This window comes from Cygnus olor, chromosome 4 (assembly GCF_009769625.2).
Source record: "Cygnus olor isolate bCygOlo1 chromosome 4, bCygOlo1.pri.v2, whole genome shotgun sequence".
In the NCBI taxonomy this organism is placed as follows: domain Eukaryota; kingdom Metazoa; phylum Chordata; class Aves; order Anseriformes; family Anatidae; genus Cygnus; species Cygnus olor.
The window spans coordinates 37,319,194-37,346,990 of record NC_049172.1 but is presented as its reverse complement, the minus strand read 5'-3'; the positions used below and the strand labels follow the sequence as shown (position 1 = coordinate 37,346,990).

The 27,797-nt window shown below is 45.4% G+C and overlaps 1 protein-coding gene across 7 annotated transcripts in view; it reads right to left on the bottom strand.

Moving 5' to 3' along the window:
• Nucleotides 1–27,797, bottom strand: part of MAML3 (mastermind like transcriptional coactivator 3) — a 222,218-nt gene that overhangs the window by 76,618 nt on the left and 117,803 nt on the right. For 6 of the 7 annotated variants that reach the window (XM_040556111.1, XM_040556112.1, XM_040556117.1 and 3 more), the window contains one exon: nt 5,562–7,052. In XM_040556111.1, the coding sequence (XP_040412045.1) occupies nt 5,562–7,052 (1,491 nt within the window). Of the gene's footprint in view, nt 1–5,561; nt 7,053–20,685; nt 20,882–27,797 lie in introns of those variants that run through there. The other variant, XM_040556115.1, reaches the window with a different exon arrangement.

The window sequence follows — 27,797 nt, the reverse complement described above, 5'->3', positions numbered from 1 at the left end:
TGCTATTCTGCTAACTTCAAAGTAGAGGACATTAAATATACTCCTTGTACAGTCAGAAATACACAATTTCTTCTTCTAGAAGTAAGGTAGGACAACTTATTTATGGACAAGAATAACTCATGCTCTCAGTCTTCAAGAAACTAGACCAGAAGCCAATCACACAGCAACGTATTTTAACAAATCTTGGAAAAGTGTAGAAATTTTTAAGAATTGAAGACTTGCCACTACAATTGTGATATTCAAAATGAGGAAAAGGTTGGTTATTCTGACACGTCTCCAGCAAAAACAATGGAACAATTTCTTTCAGCTCTCTATCAGCAGTGACTCAGAGGATAAAATAGGAATACCAGTCAGCATGGTTTCAGGAAAGTAGGTTTCACCAGAGAGAGCCATGGTTTTCTTACGGTAAGATTATTAATTCAGTTGGGACATGGGAGCAGTGCAGTTATACTGTGATTTTACAAGGCTTAGACTAGAGAAAAACTTGTTATTAGAGAAAAACACTAGGTATACGGAATCAACAAACCATGTATTAGGTTAAAAAGTACATACTCACAGGTCTCGAAAGACAGTTAATGAGGAAATATCAGCAAGCTAAAGGTTTTTTGTTTGCTTGTTTGTTTTTAGGATTGTGCTGTGGAGATCTGATCTTAGTCAAATACTGTCCAACATTTGTTTCTTGTGATTTCTGCTAATATGACCTCCTTCACAAGAAGATGGGCAAATGATACTGGAAAGCTAAGTACTAGAAGGCCAGGCTAGCCTTTATAAATTGCCTGGTGAGATGGCAAGAATCCACTTGCTCTCATTTCCATTACCCTTCTGTCCTTAAGAATCTATGGGAGACTGACTTCTAGGGAGCAAATTTTGGCATTTATAAAAGGCAGGCACTGCATTTGAACTCCAGTGCAAATCTTTTGAAGAAAACAATGTTTATAAGTCAAACACAGCAAAGACAGGCATTCACTGTGTCTCTGTTAGTTCTTCAGGAAGTGATCCTCAAAGTGTCAGTCATTATTTCCATTCCAGCCTGTTTCCCCTAAAATCTAGTAAGACAGTTCTGTTTCTGCTACACTTTCATACAGTGAATACAGATCTGTAGACTTTCTTCTTTACTTTCAGGTAGGCTTAAAAAAAACAACACAAAACCCAGAACATCAACAATCTCTTTTTCTCACTATCCCAAAGATAACCTTCAGGAAAGCAGAAAATCTCTTTTACTATTCCAGCAAGAAACACACCTTTTCACTTGGAAAAGACAAAGACTATTACATTTCAGAAATGTTCTCTGGACACAGATCTCCCTTTATCCTTCACATGCAAAAACAGACTGAGCAGATGACACTTCTTCAATTTATAAGACTAAAACAAAAGACAGAAAAGAGAATTTGAAGGTAGTTCTACCAGTATGGTGTCATTTCTCCTCTTCATTCACATCCCTCCAATTTCAAACAACATAACTAGTGGTTTCAATAAGAACGATAATTGCAGCATCCTCACAGTCGCATGCAGGCAAAGAGCTGCAGTCTAGTTTTATTTTTCTTACACCCACAGAGAATTCTGTTTTGTTTTGACCTCTCATTACTCTCCCTCCCTCACTTGGCTCCAAACATCAAATTCTCTCTCAGCCATTCAACATCTATTCCATTTGGCTCTTACCATTATGCATACATATTGAACAGCAGGAACCAAGAACATGCACAATTAATGATTCTGATTTTTTCCAAAGAAAATGTTTTCACTTTTCCCCAATTTGAAATTACTTTTGGTTTAAGAAAGAAAGAAAGAAAAAAGACTACCATTAAACCTTACAAATACCTTCAAAAACTAAATGGAACATTTTAGGTTAAACAAAGGTCTAAATTTTTAGAGAGAAGGTTGTTTTAGGCTTGCTTTTATTTCTTAAATCACATACAAGTCTAAGAAAGCCCCTGTTCCATCTTGGTGTGAATCCAGTTTCTTTCACTATCACACAGGAAGCACAGAACAGCAGAAGACCTCTAGTCCTCAGACACCTTAGAAGTTACCAGCCCCAGGGAAAATCTGTGCTGATGCCTGTAGCCCCAGCTAAGCAAGAATGCAAGAAGCACCCAGGAAAAGGATGAGGCTAAGGGGCAACACCTGCCGCCTCCTCACAAGCTAATATCCAGTTCTAGGGCAGATTAGGGTATGTGGGGCAGGGCTAGGAGTGGGGATTTCCAAGCACAAGCCTGACCAAGTGGAGAAAAGTAGGGCACGAGGGAACACCGGTAGCAGGACGGAGACCTGCTGAGCGCAGATGGGTCAGGACCTGAATACGGATTTTACGGTCAGTCCCACAAAAGTGGTCTGAATTACCTTCTGCCTAACGCTGTAAAAATCCCCTCCTTAAAAATCCAAACCAGTATCTGTTTTGTGGCAAAAGAGAAGAATACCCCACCCAGTGCTCCTTTGAGGAGAACAGCCTGTAGGATAAAATCGAGGCGCTCGCATTGCGGGGCGTATGCTTTGATCAGCTTCGGCGCAGAGGAGGTACAAGCACCAGCACCGGTCCTGGTTCATGTGGTGAAGCGAAGGACTACCACCTCTGACAGGAATAGTTTCAGTGCTGGCATTGCAGAAAGCCTTCAGAGAAATTCCACTTTTACTGGACGCTGGTTTTGCCTATGAGGCTGGTCAGTGAGCACTCTGCCTGTCCAGACACCGAGCTAAATGGCTTCCTCTCCAGCTGCTCACCTTTCCTTACAAGAGCACCTGGCTCAGCAACCCCAGGACACAAACCCCACCACCAGTCACTCACGGACACTTTCACAGGACAGCCACAGGCTAGTGACCTCCACAGCGTGTCTGCAAGGTCCCAGCTGAACTAACAAAATGGCGTCTCTCTAAAGTATGCTACGTGATCGTAGCCATGACTGCGCTCTGCTCATTAACAGCAGAACGGCCAAAATGGATGCAGGTTTAATTAATGTATGTTGTGCGTGTGCATACAAACACACACGGCCAGCCATGCTCGGATTTTGCAGAACACAGAAAATAAGACCAGGCACTGTCTTTCATACATGCCTGATGTTCCCTAAATCACCTTTTGGGTCCTGAGCATTTCCCTGCAGTAGTCACCTGACAGAAACACACAGTCAGTGCTAACCATACCATAGAATAGCTGGAACTTTTTTTCCCCTTGAATGCCATTTGTTAAACCCTCATGATTATTTAACACACACACTCTTTTACAATTCTATGTCAAAGACCAAAACTACAATGAAAGCAGAAACGATAAACTCACTGAAAGATACATTCCCCTTACGCTCAGAAATGTGTTTTAAACTGAAGGGTTCAATCTCCTTCTTTTCCATACACGATCTGGCAACTCTGACCGTCCACATCCTGCAGCTAGTAGTGGAATCAGATAATCTGCATCAGTCTGGATTCAATGCAAGAATATCAACACATCTTTTTACCACCTTTGCAAAACCAATCAGTTTCTACCAAGCACATCTCGCAACAATAAAGCATTCCAATTTTCCAGAGAAATGCTTTTCGGGGAAGCAGGAAGGGAAGGAATGAAGAAATGCTTTATAGTTAGAAATCCATTTTTTCAACTTTCCTTACCAAACAAAATGCCTTCTGGGTAGACAAGTGGGTTTCACAAGTAGTGAAGGGACCTTACTACATCTACATGCAAGCAAGAGGCTCCTTCATCCCAACTGGGTCACTAAATGTGAACTGCACATATTATATAACAAAATGGGGTTTTGTCTTATATTTCTTCTTTACGAGAAAGAGAAATGACTTAATATCTGGTCTTGGCTTTGGAAGAAAGTCTAGTTTTATCCAAACATCTAGTTTTTTTCTACATTAAAAAAAAGGAACTGAGTGAGATTAGATATATGAAATCTCAACTTCCTGTTCACTCTGCAGAACTGCAGGGAGATAGTAACATGAATTTCTCAACTTATGAAATGGAGGGGATGAGATTAACTCTTTCACATAAGCAGTTCCTCCTCTCAACTGTTTGATGATCTTTGACTTCAACAGATTTAACAAAAACAAAGAAAAGAAACTATAAAGCATTAGACAGCCTGGCCAAACATTACATGCCTCTCAATTACAACCTGACAAATCTGTAGCTCAGATTACAGTGAGTTTTATGTCATTATCACAGCATTTCTCTAGATAAGTCGTCACAAAAGGAAGAGGCTTCAGACTGGCGATTTCTAAAGCAGTAGGCAAGCCGAATTAAAATAGAAGTATGAACCTTTGAGCTGTCACAACACATCCTGAACCATAAACAGAAGGGTTTTGCAATTCATTTCAAATAATATGAGATGGCCTCTGACCTGGCAAAGCTCCTGCTCCTCCTATTGGTAGATTCCCAAGCTCTATGGCCTGAAGAAATGACATTTTTTTTCTGTATTTCTACATGCATTACAGCGTGAGTCACAGTTAAACCATGCTCAGAAGGAAGTACTCCTTGTAGGTGGCGTGGAAACAGCTGAATTCGTAAAATGATGTTACACTAAAACTATCAACCAACAACTCTATTAGTGTACTATTATATCAGAATTCCTGACATGTTTTGGTGGCACATAACTTCTGCGAAGGCATCACCTACTTTGTGAACTGATTATTAACTTTAATTCTTTTTAAAAAACCTTAAAACAACATTCAGAAGATTTATTCTCTAGCTTCTGCATTACGCCAGCGTGCAGATCTTTACAGAGCCTGCTCAAGTAAGAATACCCAGATGACCTAGGTGGCGATAGGGCTGCTTGGTGTTACTATAACCATTATTCAAACCAATTATTAACTCATTCCAAACTATTCCACAAGCCTAGCAGCTGCTACACCAGAGGTTACCATGGAATACAAGCGAGACAGATGCCAAGTTAGCTTCTTGATGAAAGTAAGTCAGAAGACTCTACAGATTTACAACATTATAATACTCGAGGTTGCTGAAGACTTCTTGAAAGTCCTGAAATAAATCATCTAATTTCAGGCATGGTTCAAGAACCACTAAAAGCATTCAGTTATGTTTACTTCTTCCAATGGAAACCAAAGACATTAAGCACCCAAAATGCCCTTCCCTTTGTCACCTGAGCCAAAATGCCAAATACACTGTTTAAAGCCAGCTAGATCCTCACCCCGAGAGGAAAGGGCCAACCACTCCATCTTTGTGTTATAATGGTAACTATACTGTGGAAACTAAGCTATACAGTGGTTTGGGATCCAAAATCATCAAATCTTATGTAACAAGAAAAGGAAGCAAACTCCCCAAGGAGGAAAGTAACTTCAGAACCAAAGCTTTCCAAAGTGGCCCTATGCACTCATCAGTAGAAGCACAGGGAAAGAGTGCCGGTTCAGAAAAACGGTCATTTAACATTTCTTAAATATAAAGCAACATCATTTCAGTCATTTCACAAAAATGATCAAGCTCCAATATCACATGAAAATCCAAGAAGCACCTGCAATGACATTCCATACTTTCCAGAAGAAAGAAGATGAGGAGACCATACAAAGAGTTATTAAACCTTAATATTAGACAGTTTTTGGTTCTCCGCATATCGCATATTCACACTTACCTGACCGAGGGAAGGAAGTGTTGCATATGCCATGGGCTGGTTCATCATTCCTTTCTGCTTCATGATGAGCATGCGTTTCTGTTCCTCACTCAGGTGTGCCATCTGAGCTTGCATCTGGGGCTGCTGGGACTGCTGCTGCTGTATGTATGGCATCATGGGGTTCTTGCTGGGATTTGCCATTGGCGGGGTCATCCTCTGGCTCAGCTCAGCATTGAAGTGGGTCAGAGGTTTGGTGTTGCCATAAGAAAGCATATTGGGCTGTTTGCTTAACGAGTTTGTGCCCAGGTTATTTGGCTGCTGATTGATCATATTCATGTGATTCTGAGGGAGGTAGTTATTAATTGTGGTCTTCTGTGGATTGTTTGCCATAGGAGGCACTATTGGGTTTTGGTTGTTAAAGGCTTGGGGATACATCATTGGACTATTTGGTTTGTCTGCACTGAAAGGTCCTCCATACGGACTAGATGGAGGGCCGACAGGTGACCAGCTTGAGGCTTGATTTGGATGCTGCTGCTGCTGTTTCTGCTGCATGAGCTTGGCTCTTTGCTGCTGCTGTGCAGCCATTTGCTTGAGCTGCTCAGCTGGAGACAAGTCCGTAGTTGGCATATTCACAGGCCCAGGCCCTGATCCTGCCACAGTTGCTGCTGCTGGATTCATAAGATAGCCATTTCCAGATCGCGTCTGAGTTTGGCCTGGCGTGAGGGCCTGGTTGGGAGTTTGAGGTGATTGAACAACACAGTTTGCTGGTGAGCCTGCCTGGATTGGAGCTGGTGGAGCGCTGGATACGGAAGTTATACTAGAGGCTGTGGAAACATTTGAGAACGGAGGACCAGAAGACGAAGGCCTCACCTGGGGAGATCCTAATGGAACATGAGCAAATGGGGAATGAGATGGATCACTTTTAACACTTGCACTCTCTTGAGTCTCTGTGGCAGGCCTGGGGAATTCTGGCTCCTTCTTCTCTTCGAAGTCTTCATTGAACAAATCCTGTATGTCATCTTCTGGAACAGTGTTCGCTAGTTCATCTATTAGCTCCTGCCACTCCTGATCATTCAGATTAATGTCCGAGAAAAGCTTATTCTGATTTGAAAGAGATGTTTCTGAAGTATCTATGCAGGTAGGGTCATCCAAAGGCTCTTGCTTTAGCTCCTTGTTCTGCAGGATGTTAAAACCATCGTCTAGCTCATTGCAACCATTAACGGGGAGCTTTATCTCCGAAAGCCCGCCGTTTTTACCCAAGTCTTCTAGCCCACTACCGTGAGTTCCACTGTTCTGCAAGGGCAGGGACGCTTTCATGTCAAGCTGGTGAAGAGGAGAAGCAGCAGGCAAAGGCAAATTATTAGGCAAGCTGTTGATTGCCTCGATGCCTGGTACATCCTTCCGTATCCGCTTGCTGGTTGGAGAAAAGCTGCCATCACAAACTCCATTCTGCTGCTCTCCATTGATAGGTGAACGTGCGCCTTCCAACTTCCTTTTCACTGTCTCTTGAAGCTTAAAAGAAAACAAGAGAAAAAAATATTAACCAGTTGCAGAGACAAAAAATACTGCTGATGAGCCTTGTGACAGGTGCTTGTCACTAAGACGACTAGAGACAGCAAATTTTAAAAACTAATTAGGAAGTTTCTTTGATTTCATTTTTATGCCTTGATCAATTTGAGAAGACAGATTAAAACAAAACAAACGAACAAAAAAACAACAAACCAACCCCCCCCCCCAAACCCCAACACAACCTGGCCTTGAACAGGGGAGCACAGACCCACAGTCACAGAACTGTAAAACATGTCTGTACACTCCAAACTACCCAAATTTTAGAGAACAAATGGAGTATTCCAACTCTTTGGTGCCTAATACAGTCATGAAACTTTTGCTTTCACAAAACACCCAGTAATGTCTTCTGACAGTTTGACTCCTTTAAAGAGTCTTAAATTAGATGTTTAAAAAATTAATCACTAGAATTTACTATTTACTCTGAAAATCTTTTTTTTTTTTTTAAATTTCTATAAGTTTTTTGAAAAATACCTGCAATACAACTGATTGACTACTCGTATTGAAACGTGTTGTTGACACTAAAATTTTTGGAGAAAATTCATTAACATCGTTTCATTTGATTAGCTCTCTGTTCTTTGGCTGCAAACATATTGAGAATCAGTTTTAAATGAGGAAAAAATATATCTACTCTAAAAAATAGCAGGCAGTTTGCATGATGCTAACACAATCAAATCACAAAAAAAGGCTAACAAAGAAGAGAAGCTAGGAGCTAACATACAAGAAAAATAACTAATAGAAATGATAGCAAAGCAAGACAAGTCCCAGAAAGCAACCAAATTAGCTGTATGAATATTATAAAAAATAATGTGTTAATACAAGCTAGGTTAAAAGAAGAACATAATTTAGGTTAAAAGAAGAATACCAAAGCAATGTTACAATCTTCTCCTACCACACCAAAAGTTAAGTCCTCTGCTTATGTACCAGGCTAAAAAAAGCAGTCCTCTTTAGCTAAGGCAAGAAACAATAGTGGGGAGGAGAGGAAGCAAAGAGGTCATAGCTCTAGTGAACTCCTTCAGGACACACTTGCATCCTTGATACTAGAACAATAGAGGACAAAAAAAATGAAAGATTTTATCAATTTTTAAAGTATTTTTACTGGTATGAAAATCCCAGACACTCAGCTCCCACCCCTGCCCTAACCTAGGGGTCCTCAACCTTCTTTCTTCCCACAACCCAGATCCCATTTATTTCTCCCATCCCAGAGGGCCTGCTCCCCCCCTTTCATCCCGTGAGTAGAACAAGCAAGCAAATCTCTATCTCGTCATCTCATCCCCATTCAGAGGGGGAGTCTGTGAGAAGGCTGCACCCTTCTCTTTCCTCTCGGTCCTGTGTGCACTGTTTGGTGTACGATGCAGAAGGACATGGCCTGTGCACACGTGGCTATGGTCCCAGCTGCGCACGCGCGGGATGCTAAGCTCTGTGCTGGCCCTCTGCAGAGATGTGGCCTTCTTAACAAAGCCACCTTAATCAGAAACTGTGCGAGCACACCGGGCTGCACAGCATGGAGCCTCACAGGCAGAGGCATCACTTTCCCTTCTCTCCATCCCACTGGAGCAGCAACCTCACAGGGCAATTACCACCCGTGGGTAGTCTGTGCCAGCTAACAGTGATGTGGAAGGTAAGGCAACACCCGAAGACCAGTGTGAAGGAGAAACATCAAATCCCACATGGAGGCACATAATACTGCTCTCACCTCCTCCGTCCCCTCCCCTAAAGATCTGTGCTAAGCTGAACACCGCTGTACAGCACTGCAGCTCCCTGCTGCTTTTTAACCAGTATCACTGGCGTGTGGCAGAAAACTTCCACCAAGCCCCCGAGCTTGTTTTACTGATCTGTGCCTGGCCCTGGCTCACACCCTGGGGACAAGGAGAGGATGGTGTGGGTGTGGAGCAGTACCACTTCGTGGACAGGAGAGCAGAGTCGCTTCCGAGTTACCTTTCTGCAGAACAAGGGAAGAAAATCTGTCTTCAGGTGCAGGTGTGCGGTAACGCAGTTGATATAATGGCTTACAATAGCATATCTAAGTGATGTCCCTCATGGGCCACTCACCCAGTTAACAGTTCTCTACTGTCCTCACTCCAGTCCCAAGCAGTCTTACGAAAAAGGCGCTATCCCTCTTTGCTTCCATGTCAGAAAAGCAGCCACTGAATGGCTGCTGAGTTCAGTGGCTGAACTTACAGGGTTCAAAGAAACATCCAAAGCTTGGCTCCGAGACCATACTGGCAAAATGGTAAATGCTCATACCAAAGGACGCGGAATAGACTTCTGGTCACGAAGAACAGTCCACGTAAGAAAGAAAAGCCTTCACTTGTCTTAATAACACACCAGGGATTAGTAAGACTGATTATTTCCTGAGAAATATAACAAAATTGACTCTGTGCGTTTCACATCAGTTTGAAGGTATCCCTTACAAAGCATGGGTAAGAGTGATACATTTTCAGGTTTTATATCTTTTGTTAATTTATCCTGAATCCATCACTTTATTTGTACATGAATGTTTATCAAGAGAATCAGAACTATCTAGTGGCAAACAACCAGCCCTAAAAATACCAGCTCCTAAAGATTTAGTCATACTCTGAAACTTGGATATCCCCCTGTACAAATATACAAGGACTTTAGCAAAAGTAAAAGCAGGCCTAGTATATAAATATTAGTAACTGTGTTTATTATGTATTACAACAAAAAGCAGCTTTAAGATGGAAACTATTTTCCATCAAATATCAGATGTACAGAAATCTTGCCGTGTTGCAAATGAAAACAAAATAAAGCCTATTCTAAGTTTCTAGCTCCGCGTTGTTCTCCTTCAGATCTTTTAGGATTTGGGGGCTAACAAACACTAGAAAAATCTAATCTCTTTCTTCACCAAACAACTGTAGGTAGGCAGAAACATAATACAAAGGTTTATTTGAAGGGAACAGGCTGTAAACAAACTTTGCGGCTGGGGAAGCATCTTAGCTCCAGCATTTTGGAGGGGTTGGGGGCCTTAACAAAAAATGCATCTCTTTTAGGTACCACACAAACATTCTCATCAACTTCGTTCAATGCAAGTGTTCATTTTCACATCCTGATTTCATTCCTGACAACCATGTCAACTAGTGGCTGGCTTGAATATTGTACGCTGACCATACACTGGCAAACAGCTTACTGCATCAGGATTCCAGTGTCTTGGAAAAAAATCCCAGCACTTCCCCTTCCCTCTGTAAAAACAAAACCTGAAGTAAAATATTCTCCTGTAAAGCGTCTTCCACTTCCTTCTAAGAAGTAGCATACGGCTCGTGCAAGTAATTGACGGTATGCATCGTGAAGATATTAGCAGCACCTTAGAGATCTATAGGATCTCTTGATGAATAAAATAAAATACAAATAAAAAGCTTGCCAGGTTCATAGGCCTTTAGCTTTATTTACACAAAATATTTGGCCGATGGAACCGCATTTCAAAGCAGGTTTCTGTCCCAAAGCGGAAGACAGGGTGAAGCAGGACTCGCTGTTATTTATATGCCTTTGGAGAAACTCCTGTTGCAGAGCAGGAAAAGGTCAAACTTTAGTGTGTTGACTTGTTAAATGACTCGACTGGGGGGGATGGAGGAGGACAGAGGCTGTGCACGCAAACACACAGACGCACGTGGACCCAAAAGGTCTCATCTAACCTGTCCTGAAGTTTTGGGCAGAGCCGCTCGGACATGCCACAGCATACCCAACACATAAACAACGGAGCGGTGAGGCTGTCGGCAGAGCTTTCGTCTGCTGGGAGAAGCTGCTTTGCTTCATCCCACCAGCAGCAATTCATTTTTCAAAAGAAATTAGACCAAGGTGCTGTTGTTATAGCAACAGTCAGAGCCACTTACCCGGCCCCATCCCCCTGCTCACGCTGACTTCAGTGGGCAGCTATTTCAATTATGTATGGGGAGTGACCAGGACGGCGGCTGTTTAGTCCTTTTATTGCTCTTTCAAAAATTAAAAAAAAAAAAAAAAAAGGGAAAAAAAGGCGCAGAGACTAAATCCTGTCTGCTTGTCGAGGTTGAGCACAGCTAGCAGCGCCTAGCACAGCTCCACATCCAGCCGATGGCCAGAGGATCTGCGAGCCCACAGACCAGGAGGCTGGGGCTGCTTTTGCAGATGCTCTCACCTGGCAGCTGGGCAGTGGTGCTGAGAGCTGAGACCCAACCCAGGCCCTCCCAGCAGGACTTCTGCTTTCCCTCCCATCAGTCTGCCTGCCTCAGCACCTCTTCTCCCAGGTTTTCCTGAGCTTGCCCCACCTTTCTGCTCCCTTCCTCCCCTCGAGCTCGCCAGGGGCTCTGCCAAGCACCCCACCTCAGCCACCTCCAGCCCGCACCCCAAAAGCTGCAGCAATTCACCCCTGAGCATCTTGTGCTGCACTCAGACAGCACTGGCAGCTTAGTGTGTGTCCCAGGGGTTGCTGGCAAGTGACACTAAGCAATTTGATTTGACCTGACAGCTCTCCTAAGCAGAGACATAACCACCTCACCTGAGATCAATAAGGAACAAGCAGCACCGCCGTTTGCACGCCCCAGATCCAGCTTCAGCACCTGAAAGCATTCCTCATCTCCTGCTCACCTGCCCCTGCTGGGCCACTTCAGAGGGACATTAAGGAGTCATCAGTGCCAAAGGGCACCACAGCCACCTCTCCTGACCACCTTCTGAGGTCCTTCAGCTCCATAGTGGCCTCTTAATAACCTTAATTAATCTTGCTGCAGGTGTCATGCTGGGGAGAGCAATACAGCCTTTCAAAAGCCAGAGCTGACCTCAGACAAATGGCTGGGCGAAGCAGAGGCGGGGGACAGGGCACTGCTTCCAACCTTTGGAAATGCTTTGTGCACCCAGCCACTCCCGTACTACTCGAGCTTCCTCACTGCACCGAGGCCTGCTAACTCACAGGGTGAAGCCTGACAGAGCAGATTGATTTCGGATTGCAATTGCTCACTTACGGCACATGTTGTGCTCTTCCACGCTGGGCCTGCCCAGCTCCTGTTGGCCACTGAAATGTCTCAAACACAGGGGAAGCTCCCATCGTGAAATCCGTTTGAAGCTGGTACAACCTTGATCTGCCAACCTCGCTGGTAACCTGTGCAGCTCGGCAGGTTCACTGAGGAACCTCTGCTGCGTGAATGAGGTCAGGCCTCTGCCTGTTATCCAGGTGGCTTGGGGCTGCTGGAAATGCCATCGCCCTTGGTTTCACAAGCAGTCATCGGGAGAACAAATCACTCGCAGTAAGAGTAAGGAGCACAAGCGTGCTCAGGGCACTGGTTAAGCCTGAACGAACGAGCCAGCAGTGAGGAAAACAATCCGTCTCCTCGCTTGGTAGCCGGGTGTCTGGGACAGGAGGAGTTCCTATTGCCAGCGGCTGCCTGGATGGGAAGCAGGTAGCACGCAGGGCCCTCGCCAGAGCTGCCCACCCGGCTGTCAGGGATCACGCTGGGAGGTCAAGCACAGGACGGGGAGGAACAGCAGCAAAAAAGATCCCGGATTGGAGCAACGCGGTGACAGCAGCGGTGAAGTCAAAGCAGGCCAACGCCGTGACTCTGCCCACCCTCAGTCAGCGAGGTGGGGATGCTCGCAGGGGCTGGAACAGGCAGAGAAAAGCAAGAAGCAGCAGGCGCTTTCATCAGCGCTTCCAGAGAGGGAAGGGCAAGAGAAGGAAAGGAGACATGTTTCTGTGGAGGTGGGAGAGAGAAAGAGGGAGGCCTGCATCTGTGCCTCCCCCTGGACTCCACCATTCTGCCCGATCGCAGTGCAAAGTTTTGTACTTCCATTGCTCGAGTCGTGGGATAACAGAAGACTTCCAGCCCTGTGCATATTAATTTCACCAAAATAATCAAGACAAACATCTTTACTGGTGTTTACTGCACTCTTCTAAACCACCCCATTGCACTGCTGCAAGACAGACATTTTTTGCTGTAGGAATTAACAGAGTGGAGAGTGCCTCACTAACGAGGCATGCAGGGGTGGAGAAATATATACAAGAAGTAGTGGAGAAATATATACAAAACATTCAGCTTCGCTGCTCGAATTGTGTACGTCTACAACAGGCTGGGAAAAAACAGCTGTGCTCTTTCTGAAGACATATGTGCACGTATCTTATGTATCAATTCCGGTTTGCCTTTAAAATATTTTCCTTTTGTAATTTCTGTCTCTCCCACCACATAACTCCAACTTAAATATGAATGCAGAGACGCTAAATGACACGCTTTGAGGAGATTTGGAGTGCAGGGTCCCCAGGGAGGCTGTTGAGTAAAACACAGGCAATGGATGCAATTAATTTTCTCAATGTGGAATTATTGGCAAGTTTAACTGGACTTCAGAGCACAAATTATTTCATGGATGAAATGCTGTCATCATTGTCAGCAGCCTTCCAGCCTGAGTGCACGATCTGCATGGCTTGCTCCTCTTCAGGTCCGTCCAATCTAATCCTGCTTTAGCCCAACTGGGTAAACACTGGCAAAGCAGTAACCTCATCACGTACGGAGTGCCAGCACTCCTCTGTTTGTGCAAAAGTCTTAATGAAGGTGCTAAGAGCCTGAGTGCTAAACTACTTAGCTGGCAGTGCCTGCTCCCATCTCTCACACAGCACAGCTGAGCTGCGCTCTCCCCGCAACTGTCCTCGCAGACGGCAGGAGCTATGCTTTCAAAGCGTGTTATGAGGATTTAGCCAGGCAGCCTCTAATTGACTTGTCTGGGAGTTGTGCTGATAAATCTCCACCCTTTGAAAACATACCCAATCTGCTTTGTATCTGGACAGGAGAAAAACTAATGATAAAAAGCAGACCCTGCGGATTATTAAAGCTATACCTCCTGAAGATCTGCAAATGAAGGTACAAAAGAAATGCAGGAAGCTCATATTTAAAAGCAAGCAGCAGCAAAGCACCACGACCAGCAGCGTTGCACGTGCTTGGTTTTGCACCATGGCTACTGATTCCCTACTCACTAGTTCTTTAACCTGCTATGTGACACTACAAACTGTCTCCTGGGGAAAATCTTGCCCCAAATCATCCTGGGATGGGCACAAGTCCTAGCCAGCTTGCTCAGTGCACTTGTGCCACCTTGCCTGCCTAGTGAAGGGGCATTCGGGACATTGTACTCTGTGAAGGAGCAGCAGCTCTCTGCCCCTGCCTCTGCTTCCCTTTGTCATTAAGGCAGTGATAGATACGAGCTCTGTTTATGACTTCAGCATCAAGAGACTGAAATCTTGTCTAGGCACTGTGAGGAAAGAGCACCTTCTATGTTTAGAGCAAGCAATTTACCTTCCAGTTGCATGCAAAGTACCGCCATGGTGCAATCTACATGCGTAATATAATTATTAAGAATATTCTCAGAGAAATGCCAAGGAAGTAAAGAGATGAGGGATGCTGGAGGGAGGCATGCCACCACTCCTCCGATCACCCTGTTGGTTTCTGAGGACTGTGAGCTCCTATTCAACCTCTAGTATCACAGAAGCCAGTCTAGCGTATGATCTGCAGAAGACTCTCAGCAAGCTATCAGAAGGCTGAACTCGCACCGTACAGTTGTCTCCCATTCATTTTGCTGGTATGTTAACTCCCAACAAGCACCACCTCACCTCGACATGGTTACTTATTCCGTAGTTGCATGATGTAGCATCAGGGGTTCCTCAAAACAACATGGGCTAAGTAATTTCAGGGATTCTTCCACACGACTAAGTTCAATTCATGGTTTTCTAAGCAAAATGTTCGATACCATCAGAAAAGAATGGGAATGAATGCCAAGTAGTCTACATACTGTACCTGTTCAAGCCCACACGTTAGTCACCTTTTTGGGTTCCACCACTGTAGAAGAAACTTCCAGTGGAAAATACATTAGGATCAGAACTAACAGATTTCCACAACTGACACATAAAAAAGAAAAATCTTGTGAATCAACAACAGGACAAGTTACACTACTACGCTGCAAACAAAATGGTTAATTTATCCCAGAATTTCTCTCCATAAGCCCGTCTCCTCTACCCCAGCCATCCCCTGTCCTGGCTTGTGCAGCTTGTCTGAGGACATAGGTGACCTGATGACTTCTTTGCAAGGAGAAATACTTTTGAAGGACTGTAGGTTATCTATGTACAAGTTAAAGAAGTTAACAGAGCAGTAGGCCTTGCAAAGGAGATCCAACCATGATGGGGGACCAGGGAGAGAATCTTTGCTATGCTGATGAGGTAATACTGCAATTCTTCCAAGTCCTAATTCCCATTATGCTCCTGAGCCATGTCTTTCAGGAAACAGAAAAAAAAAAAAGAAGAAACATGGGACAGATGGGCCTGAAAGCAGAAGCGTGCTAAGGTACAGGCCATTAAACAACAACAACAAACTAACTGAAAATGCTAAAATAGAAAAGGCATTGGAAAAATCCAAAATGCATTTCTTTTTTTTTCCCCTTCATGCAAACACTTCCCTCATCAGTACAATCAGCTTGATCCATCTCTAGGAAAGAGTAATGCTAGACCAGCTTGTTTGCCTTGCCTTTGCATATCTGTTTAGAAGACTGCATGCAGCAGCAGCTTTGTAAGACTCCTTTACAAAACCTATGGGGTCTTATATAGCCCAATCATACAAGGCGCTGAAGCCCTCAGCTCCTGTGAAGTTCACTGGGAACTAAGGGTCCAGTTGGTAAGATTATTTCTTCTGCACCAAAATTTCTTCAGAGCTGGACACTAGCTCTGATGAAACAAATCTTCTTTACATTCCCTTTTCCGTTCAGTACAAGTTATAGACAGCACTGTAAAAAAATTTGCAGGATCCTTGAAGACCTGTGAAGACTAAAGGAGTCAGAGGATTGTACAAGATGCCCTAGACACGTTGTGAATTATTCTGAGCACTGTTTGAGAGCTATTTGCCACGGGCTAAAGGCCAGAAAAAAAACATGAATAGCAGTTTTGCCCTAAATATGGCCAAGCAAACCACACAAAGTTTAATTCTTTGTTGCCTCAATGCCTTCACCTCAAGCTGACCTTGAGTCTCACAAAGGCACGCAAGAACAACTAATGGAAAAGTACTCGTCTGGTCTCCCAGATCCCGGCGATTATCAGTCACAGACTCCCAAGGCTGGACCTGCTGTGCAGGGTGAACTGCAAATGCACCATTTAAGTCTACTGAAGAAGTATAAAGAAGAAGAAAAGAGATTTTAAACACATCAAGGCTCTGATTCAGCAAAGCATTTAAGTGCATGCTTCACCTTGCACACCCTAAGCAGTCTAAAATATAAAGAACAATTTATGCAACCAACAATGCCATCTGAGACCTTTGCTTGGGTCTTATCATCCTTATTTCCTCTATAACAGCCATCTTCACCCCAGTATAAATCCCGTCCCACCCCAGCATAAATTCCATCCCCTTTCTAGGCTGAAAATACATGCACAGTGCAGTTGATTTGCATATATGCACTGGCTTCGTGCTTCCCAAAGGGCAGATGCTGAAAAGGATGCACAGCGTGGTGTATCTCTCCTCTCCCTGCATGCACCTGGAGCACGTAGGGAAGAGAGCAGCTGCAGGAAATCTGCCCAAGTAATTCAGTGTTTGCTCCTGGCCGTTCTTGCCCTTCCAGTGAGCAGTGTGGACCACTTCTCCCAGTGCCCCCAGCAGTTTCCTCAGCAGCGTGAATGCACATTGGCTTGCCACATGATAATGATGCCCCGCGTGGGCACAGATGTGGTGGTACATGCCCAGTGTTGGGGAATGGGCTGTGAGGCATCCAGAAAAGACGTCTGCCTGCAACAAATACCAGCAGTGCTGTAAAATCATCTGGCCTAGAGCACGCTTCTCTGTTGATGTCTGAAGGACATCAAGAAAAAAGGTGCCTGTGCTCAATCTAAATAAACTACTCTGACAGGCGGGGAAGAGCCCACAGGCTGGATGTGACCTGTCACTTGATGTTGATCACCTCAGCGGGAACCAGTCTTGTGAAGAGGAGTCTCACGTTTGCTGCTCTGCCCTCCTCCTAAAGCTGTTCTGTGAAGTTTTGCAGGTACCACATCACCAGAGTATCTTATCACTGAACGTTTCCGAAAAAAATGTTAGCTACCGTTAAGGGGAAACCACATCTCTACCTTCTTAAGCCATACAGGTACGTCTATATATATAGGTGCTCAGTTCTACTCAGAGCTTGTCCAAAGCAACACAGTGTCACTACGCACAGCAGCAACCTGCCTGCAGGGCAATTCCCCAAGCTGCTCGCTGTTCTGAAGCTGAACTCAGCTGTAGCAATGGCAGGAAAAGTTTGCAAAAATCCCGAGGGTGTACAGTGCTTCAAGATGCCTCCTCACAAACATAAACGCTGACAAAGAGAGAGGTGGTCAGTGTTCTGCTAAACAGGACAAATTCCCAGTTACTTGTGGCCATGCACCAACATACCAACAGATAACCTTTTTTTTTTTTTTTATCTATTTGTGTGTTTTGAAAACAGCCCTCCAGAGGAAGAAACTGCAGCTATGTGCATGGCCATTGTGCACAATGCTTTTTTTTTTTTTAACCTTTTTCATCTGATGGCCGAGAAAAATAATCCCTGTATTTTCCACACATGCACATGTAGTTGCTGCCATGACATTCATATGGTTTTGTGTCTCGGCCATCTAGGCCTACTAAGCACTTATTAGCAGTTAATCCAAACAAAAGTTAGATTTCAAGTCCTGTTCACCTCTGAGAGCTTGTGTCTTTAACAGTGTCAAATAAACAAAGACAAAGGAATATTTTCTATTGTTAGATGCTCTAGGTAAACAAGATCCAAGGCTGAGTCACAGAGAACACCACAGTTCTTTACTAAACCCCTCAGAGGTACGAACACAAGACATTACAGTTTGTTGTTGGATAAGCCACAGAAACGCACCATAAACCAGCTGTGCATTCACCTACTGGGCATCTTATTTTTCCTTCTTAAAAGACTTTGCATTCCCACCTTTTTCTTCTGTCCTAGCAGTGACAAGCCACCTAGGATCAAGGCACTTCCAATTTGTTAGTGCTCTTGAAAGTGCTCTTGGGCTACTACCAGAATTAAGTGGATTTGGGTCTCAGAGAAGAACACGGGTGGGCTAAATCTAAAATAGAAAAAAATATTGGTATGCCTAAAGAAATACAAACCATCACTTAGCACTTAAATGGTGTCTGCCATTCAGATGTAAACCCAGATTAAACCTCTGCATTTGACTTCAGAGAGCAGGGAGTTTGCCTAAAGTTGTATATGAACTCAGCAGCACGGTTAGAATTGAATTAAAATCTCTCAAATTCTCCGCCCAGCCAATAGGAGTATAAAATGTCTTACATTTTCTCAAAGCACAAACAAAACAAAAAAAACATACTACAACCAGGACAGCAAGAGCCCGCAAACTCCTGTAGGCACCATAAGAAAGCTGCAGGCAAGAACGAGTTGATTCCTTGGAGTCTTAAGGCCACAATTCATATCCCCTACACCAGGCTGGGATAGGGATGACATAAGTCACACTCTAGAATTGTCTTTCTTTTCACCGACCTTAAAGGCAGCCTCGGTAACTAGCTCAAAGGGAGGCATCCACAGTCAGATGCCTGCATCTGGATCCTCCCCAAGCCACCAACATTACTTGCCCAGTCACAGTTAGGGCACTAATTACATGCTACTGCTGTTGACATCTGTGTTTAATTAAGATTTCTGTCTGTGTGGTGTCAAGTCCTCCCTCCAGCTTCGTTTCCAGAGGCTTCAGTTTTGTCCCACCAAACTCTAAGAAAAAAAATAATGAAATCTTCATAGTTTGGCCTATAATTATGGTATTACATGTGCTCTTGGAAAGATGCTTATTTTCTTGCAATGCGAAGGGGAGAAAAAAAGTTGTGCAGGTCCAAGTTCTTGCTTCGCTATCTACATGCTTAATCACTTTTGGACTATTTAAAAGAGGCAGGGATAAAGGGAGAGGTAGTAGGAGGCACTGTGAGTTTAAATTACAGATAAATAGCAGCATTATAACCATGATGGTCTAAGCACAGTCTGGAGAGAGAGAAAAAGTATGCTTAATTAGACACACAGATAGCAGGGAAATATATACAAGCTTTGGGGTAAGCAAGCACTTCTTCCTTATTAAATAACAGTAGTAGTAACCTTAGTAACAACTTCAACAACGAGCAGGCATGCTCAAGAGAAGATGGAAAATCGACTAGGTATCAGGCATACAGAATTGTGCACAAATCTGCTGGGTGATAAAGCTTCCCTAGTATGAGAGTTTGTTTATAAAGGAAATTACATGGGCAGCAGGTTGAGGTTTTTCCTAGGGCTATTTACAATACTCTTTTATTTTTCCTCCTTTCTTCTAAGCTTTTCAAAACTGTCAGATGAAAACAAAAGGCTGGCAATTAGCATATTTCAGAATTACATTAAGGGCCCAGCTTTAAAATGCACAGCTGCCCCAGAGTGACTTTTTTCAAGGCCAGGTGGAAGACACCAAGCCGAGAACCGACCCTGAATATTCTGGGTCCTGGTGGCTGCAGCAAGGATTTGCAGGAGACCATGGTCTCGGTATGCCCGGGGACAGAAGTCACATTTTATTTTATTTTTTTGCCAAACCCAAAGCTTCCTGGTACTGCCAGACCCCGAGTTCAGAACCACAATAATCGTATCAGAAGCACACACCACTGCAGGCGGAGTGGATTTCCCTGACTCATCAGTAAAGTGGTGGCAGCCTTCTCCTCTCCCTGCTAATGAGAAAGCACTGCCATGCCTGAACCTACAGCAGATATTCTTCCCCCTCCAGTGTTCCCTACAGCAGCACAAACCACCCAAGGTTGTTCTCTCAGTACAGGACCTGGAAACCTTACCAGGCAGCGAGATAACAGACGGACGGTGGGCGAGAGGCTCCCTAAGGAGATGCAGGGTACAGGACACATCCTGCAGCAGTGCACGGTGCCCTCCTTGGGAACGCCGCCTCCCGAAGCGGCCACTGTCTAGCAGAAGTTCAAACCACAGAGCTCCAGACTAAACCACAGCACCGTGCAGACGGGCCTCTCGGTCCCAGCACAGCAGGGCTGCCAGACACAGCCCGTGCACTCCGGCTTCCCCAGCTCCCACACAGCGCCTCTCCGTAAAGGCACGCACGGGCGGGAGCCCCTGGGGATAAAGCTGCTCTAGAGCTGCTGCCCCATGAGGAGCTAAGAGCTACGACGGCTGCCTGCCTCCTCTGCTTTCCCGCAGCTCTGCCGGACCCCTGAAGCTCTCGTCTGGGTGGTGGAAGCCATCAGAGGAGGCTACAAAAAGCAAGTGGTAAGCTAGCACCGGCGGCAGCAGCTCCAGGTGGTAATGGGAGGCTTTGGAGATGGGTATGACAGGTGCACCAGGCAGGTGGGGGAACGCTTGCTCCCACCGCTCTTCCCCTCCTGTCACCGTTTCCCATATTTTCACAGTTTGTGCCTCACACATAAGCTACATGACTGCAGAAAGCACAGCGGCTCCGGAGCATTAGCCTCCTTCCTACAGCTACAAGGCCACTTCTTGCTGCCACCCTCAGCGTGTGCTCTGCACTTGGCCTCTCCCCATCTATCCGACTGCTTTCTTCCCTGCTCTGCTGGTGCTCACAGGTCCTGGAAAAGCCATGAGAAAAACTGACCTCATTAGCAGCTCCCTCAAAAAGTCAGTTGGAGCTGGGCAACCATCTCCTGCAGCAGTTCTCAGACTCGCACACAAAACATGGAAGGCAAAACGGTGCCGCAAGTTGCTCCAGGAATCCCAGCAACTGCCAGCCAGAGGAATTTGCACAACCTGCCCCTATCTGCAGCGTAAGCAACAAGTTCCTGCTGCAGCTCACTCAGTTTCTTGGCTTCCCTCATTTTCACCCCACCCTGTAAGAATAAGAAGAAACCTTTGATTGTACAGGGAGCTGCAAAAGCAAACTGCTGACAGCTGGGCTCACCCCGTGGGTTTTACAGTGGTGCTGGGGGAAGAGGGGCAGGCGTGCCGGGGAAGGCTGACACCGTGCATGCTCTGCTCCTTACACTCTGCCTCCTGACTTGGGTTGCAGGGAGGATATTGGGCTAAATGCTCCGCTACAATTGTTCTTGTATCTGCAGTGCCTGCAGAAGAAAACCCACTTAGAAGCTTTTCACTAAACAACAAACAAACAGAAACCCCTTTCTGCCAGCTCTTGAGTGTTCTCATCCTGAAGCATTTCGGTGGTAATACATGATTTTATAAAGCTGCAGCTCTGTAACACCAAGTGGTACAATTCCATTTCCAGTGACCCCTGAATAAAGATGAGGCAGTGCAGGAATAACAACCTCGAGCGCTCGCTTAACTGCTTTTTGGACGTGGACTCAGTGTCAGACCCTGGTCATCCTAGCGAAAGACAAACAAATGAACACGCTTTCTCCTCATCCCCTGGTCACCTCTCGCTTCCTCCCCAAACTCCAACATTACCGTGACCTACCTATCCGATTTGGGGTTCCCAGGGAGCATCACTGGGTGCTCCGTGTTGGAAAGGAAGAGTTGTGATAACCGTCACACCAAATGAGAGGAGGCACGCGCGGGCAATCTTAGCTGTCAGCTTTTCCAGGGGACCTCAACATTCTTTACAAGGAGAACTCATAATATAGCCCTCTTGCTAGTGTCCGTGGCATACAGTATAAATAAAATCTATTATTTCACACGTACAGTGGGTATCACGGGCAGAAAGTGAACGGGAGCAGCCAACAAGGGAGCCTTAAAGCCAAACTCTTCATCCTGCTGCAGCCCCTCATAGGAATGACAATGTCGTGCACAGAAAACAGACCGTGCTGGGGAGCAGACCTGCCGCACCGCAGATTGAAAGTCACAGCACAGAGAGAAAAGGAAATGTGAATTGTCATGCTACCCCAAACGTGTTTTCTCTGCTTTATATGCGCAAAGGAACCCTCTCAGAAAATGTAATCTAACTGAATTTATTTAAACAATCAGCTCATTAAATTCCTGAAAATATGTAAGAATAAATACATGGAGATCCTAGCTATGCAAAGAGACTACTCATACTTTCTCCTAGCTTTCCTCACTCTTCACATAAGACGCTGTGACTTGAATAAGCTCTCTGTAAATTTTGCATACAAAAACATCCCAATATTAATTTTTTAATAGAGAAAAATAATCGACCTCCCTGGCAGAACTTGAACTCCATTCCTCAGAATGATTAGTTTGGCCACTGGAGGGCTCCAATATTGTTCCATAAAAGTACAAGAAAGTTTACCAAGAAGGATAAACACATAACAAATAGCCTGGGCAATGAAGTTCAAACACAATATGCAGTCTGAACCAAGATCTATAGGCTTGCAAGCATTTTGTAAGAGTCAGAGCTAATTTAACCGTTGCTTTGCTCTTGTAGCACAAAAGGAATTGAATGAGAATGATTTTCTTACAGTTTGGCTATAAATGTCTCCTCAAATAGAGCACCTATTAAAATGATTTTTGTATGCAATAGTAGAATGATTATCTGTCTGCAGAAGAGCAAAAAACATAGATTTCATTGGTACATGTCAGTAAAACAGCCTCCTGCCTGAAAGCCCAGTGCTGCAGAGCACAACAGCACTTCATTTTCTGTCCCTCTCCTGCCTAGAGTCTTCTCAATGAAAGTTTCCTGAGATAAATCAGGCAATTAGTAACTGTGAGCACAGGGAGGAGAGCCTGCTATAAAAAGTCCCCGAATGCTTTTTCTTCCTCGGGGAAGCCGTTGTTGGGAGCTGTCTTTCATTTTCTAGGAGGATTTATAGGTTCAGGTCTATAGAATCAAGGAATAACTGGCCTGAAAACTAATGGTTATTTGCCTGGTAACATGGCAGCCAAGATTTTATCAGAAAAATGTATGTGGTCTGCAGAAGCCAGTATGGGCACTGATGTCAGCTGATAAGCTAATGACTGCAGCTTATCAGCTGATAAGCTAATGACTGCAATGCTCCAGCTAAGGATAAAACAAAAGCTATTTCAGTATAAGAGCATGAGAAAAAAAGTATCTCTAACATCATTCTCTCTACGAACTTACAGAGGGAAGCAAAATGTCACAGCACCCCCAGCACTCCCAATCCGTCCGGTTGGGGTAGGGGGAATTAATCCTGGGCTTAGTTCCTGAATGCTGGAAGTTTCACGCTGAGCCAAATTTTACAGCTGAGTTAAGCACTCCTGAAAAGAAAGGAGGTTTATTAGAAATACTGCGTGATGCTGGTGGGTACTACGATAAGCCCAGCGGAGCACCGTTCTTGTTTGGTGGAGCGTACTGTGTTGGGCTGATGCACAAAACATCGTGGTTTGCTGGCACCTTGCCTCCCGCGCACTATTTTTTCCGCTTCTTCAATGTAAAGGGAAAAAGAAAAAAAAATAAAATAGCTTGCTTAAAATACCCCTGCCGCTCTCCTGTAGCCCCTTCCTCCAGCACATCACATGTTAATGCCAATCTGCTGGGAGACTGCGATTCAAACATAATGAGATATTAATGAGCTTTGCACATGTCCCCAGTCGCAACAGTTCCTCTCCCCCCTCGCAGACTTCTCACAGCCCTACAGAGATGCTCTGCTTGTTTTCCTGACGCTGCACTCGGTGCACTCGTGTCTCCCCCATCCTGCCCCCGCCCCGCAAGCCCTGCTGCACCGCTCACCTTAAGCTGCCAGCACTAAAGAGCACCAAATGGGCTGGCACTGTCTTGTTTCCTGGCCTAATGGATGCTTGTTTAAACACTGGAGCTGTTTGCATTGCTGCGGCTCACTGCATGTTAAACACAGTCCTCTGAAACCCTACGCCAATCCAATAAAGGTATCAGCAGTTCAGCGTGGGGAGGCAATTACTATGAAGTCCCAAGTCTGCCTTCTAAGCTCAAGGAAGGAAAATTTGATCGAACAACTAAAAGCAGAATCTGATTCGGTTCAGCATCACGTGGAGGACACAAGGTTTAACTGCAGCCAGGCCTGTGGAGGGCAGGAGGAAATCAATGGGCGAGTCGGGGAGAGCGACTGCACATTGTTAAGAGGGCTTTAAGCTGGCCTCTTAGCAATGCTCTCTGCTGCCTTCAGAGCCACCTCCCTCCCCCTTCTTCTATATGCCAAGGTGCGCCGTCTTTCTTTCAGCTTTTTTAATGATATGCTGCCAATTTCTTTTCACCCTTCATCAGTTCTTGAAACAATTCTTCTTCTGGGAAAGGTCCTTTCCCTGTGCAAAGTCATTGTCATATCAAAGGGGAAGTGTTACACGGGAACAGCCATGATAGAAGGTTGACGGTAACCAAAAAAAGATCTGTGCTTCATCGAGAGATGAAAAAAACCCAAACCTCAGACTAATGATAGTCAATATTTCAATGGATCAGCTCTTTACCTGGGTGAGGGCAGAAAATCAAGGGAGGAAGCGGCTGTATTTCAATTCATTTAATCCATAGAAACAAAGCCTCTTTAAAATGTTCTACTTCCTTTGCTTTTAAGTGAGAGATAAGGAGATGGGGGAGGAAGGGAATGTTTCCATTTTATCCTTTTTTTTTTATTATTATTTTTTAATTTTAAGCAGACTCTGTAAGATGGCCTTGCTCCAAGGGCAGCTTTATGAGTGCTGTGGAAAGTTTTCTAAGCACTTGCCATGGCCACAGCCACTGTCAGGAACCTAGGGAAAGGCGGTTTGCCATGCCAGGTCAGACCACTGAGCCATCCGGCTCAGCCTCATGCCCATGGCTGTGCCCAAAAACCTTGAGGGGGCTGAAGTCCTCGTCCTACCTCCACAGCACAGGCACTGTGCGTGCAGCTGGGAACTGGGGAAGCATCTGGGAAGAGGAACCTGCCCTCCCAGCTCATCCATCTCAGCAAAGCTGAGACCTGCCTGCGCACAGAGCCACCCGTCACTGCAGCGCCGAGGCCCAGCCCTTGGCTAATGGGCTTAGGGGTCAAGCTGTCCCTTCCAAGCGAAGCTCTGGCAGGTCAGAAATCTGGTGTGATCCTAAGCAGTGCAGGCTGAAAGGTGGAGGGCCGCGCCAGCTAGCTGATTACGGGCGGATAAATGTCACCCGGCTGCCGTCACTCCTGCCTGGACACGCTGCCACTCTCACCGCTAAAATAAGGGGGGCAGCGAGAGGAAGCGCCATCTAATTTTATAAAAGGACACGTGGGGGGAGAGGTTGTTTCCTTAGCTGTTTTCACAATGCAAGAAAACAACTCACGGGGAGAGGATGGAGTTAATCGCAGGATCTCTCCTCCTGCACTCTGCGAGCTGCAAACCCCCTGTGGATCCCAGCACCAGGCAGGCAACAGGATGCCACCAGCCTGAGTACGGCTAGTTAGAGTGACTACCTGGAGGGTTGCTTTGACAGAAATTTGGGGCTTTCAACCCAGAGGAAAAATTGTTGGGAAACAGCTGTTTTGTTACTTAAAAAAATAAAAGGAGAGGGGGCACAGTAACTTTCCTATTTTCAGTGTTGTAGCAAAAGACAAACAGGCAGGCAGGCAAACAGCAGTTGTTTTTGTTGGCATTCCTTCCCAGATCTGGGGGAGGACGAGCTGGAGACATAATGTCTAGGTAAAGGGGGAATCCCTCCACGCACTGTGCTTCAGCTGGGGCTTTGACCCTGAAGATTTTATTTCCACAGGAAAGCACCTTACAGCAAGGATTGCTGCTAAGACGGGGCAAAGAGCATCACCCTCATGGGAGGAGCAATGCAGCAGTCATGGCCAGCCAGTACCAAAACAAGAACCAGGCTGGCCTGAAAGCATTATACCCAGAGGTCCCCGAGAGACCCTTGTCACATTACGACTCCTTTCCTCTCTCGAAGCTGAGAGCGCTGCTTCTTTGAGGGCTTGAGAAGCCCACTCACCTACTCACCAGTGGTAAGTGGAATGATTTCCTGATGCGACTGGGGAAGGATGTGGCTCTTGAAATCATCAGCTTCTGTAGAACCTAGCCTTTAATTTGAACTAAACAAAACAGAAAAAAAATCCAGCCCTTGCGATTGCAGAGATAACTTTCCAAACACGACCTACTGGCATGCTGTGTTTCTGAGTCTGCAGGCAGGCTGCTCCTGTTGTTCCCAAGAAGCTGCACAGTGAAATCAATAAGACTCATTAATGATAATCAGTACCCTATGGGCAGCAGCAAAACTGACAAGAATCCTGCCAATTTTGTCCTTCTGCTGCTGCTTGGGGGGCTTTGACTGACAGGAAAGGTAGACTTCCCACTTGCCTGCTTGCATGCAGTACCGGGAGGAAGTTGCAGACCGAGTCCTGCAGGAAGGGGCAGAGACAGCACCCCACAAGGATCAGCTCTTGCTCCAGCCAGAGAAGAGCTTTGCACTCTCAACGTCCCCTATACATGGGACACGGTTCTTCTCTTTCTTGTTTTAGATCGTGATTTACCACCCTTCCCTGAACACCACAACCAGCTTTCCTGCCTCCTGATGCCACCGAGCTGGTGGCCCAACAAGCTGCAAGTCCTGACACAAGCCATGCCCTCAGCTCTGAGACAAATGGGGAGCTGTGGCACAAAAGACAGACTGACTAGGTTTTAAATTAGGCAAGGTGTCCAAGGTGCTATTTTCACACTCTTAACTCTGGCACAGCGACTAGAGAACCTGCCACCCTTTGTCCTCCCACCTGTTGGTGGTGAACCACTCGGCTCTGAGGAGGTATTTGGGGATTCTAGAAAGGGACCCAATGGTACCTTCAGCTTCTTCAAGGTCTGCTTCTCCCCAGCTCTCTTCCCACTCTGGGGACTTGCAATTTCTGCTTGTTCCCTTCAGACCAGAATCTCCTTGGGCACCAAGCCCTGGCCGGCACCACACATGCTCTGGGACACGGACCAGCGCAATCAACAAAACAGATGTGTGGACAGGGCCGCTGCAGATGAACTCTCATGGAAAGCTCCATTTCAGGATGAAATTGTTACCTAACTTTGGAGGTTCAGTTACCTGAAGGCATACACAGCATACTTCTTACATGCCTAAAATGTATTTCCCCCTTTGATTTAAAATGATCCCTCAGAAAGGACTGACTGCTTTCCATCTTTGAGATCTGGCCCACGGAGATATGCAAAAGAAACCACAGTGAGGTTTAGAGCAGCAAGTATTTCCTCCTTCCCATCCCCTTTGAATAAAATGTGCCATGATAGCATAGCTATACGCTTACAGTACGAGTGAATCATTCCCAAGAATAAAATAGACTTTTCCAGAAGGTAGGCCTACACAGCACAGAAAATTTCCCATTAATCAATATTATGGAAGAAAAATGTAATAAATTGATGTCTGTACATCCAGTGCCTGTAATCTGCTTAGATTAAAAACCCTGAACATCGTTATAACTCACACTTTCAAGGGAAATGGAAGGATCGACAGAGTCTACATTTGTCAGGGAAAAAAAAAAGCGTCGGGAAAAAAATCCCCTAAGTGTTTCTCAAGCATAGTATCTGCTCATCAGGTGATGCACAGGGTGACACCGAGGTAAAGGAAACGGAGAAAATACCATTTCCTCCTTCATTTCCTCCAGAGAGGAATCTGGAGCAAGGTTTCATCAGATTAGAAATCCAAGCAGCCAGACACAGGCTAAACGTTAGGTCTGCCATTCCCAAACTCCCAGGGAAGTACCCTACAGCAGGTGGGCAGTGAGTCAGCTCGGCCTCCATGGAGGAGCAGCAGGACGTGGAAGAGGAGCAAGGGACAGCGGTGAGGAGAGGAGAGGAGTGACAGCGGTGGCTGTCACCTCCACTCCAGGTTTCTAGGCCCTCAGGGGGCAAGTGCAGGCC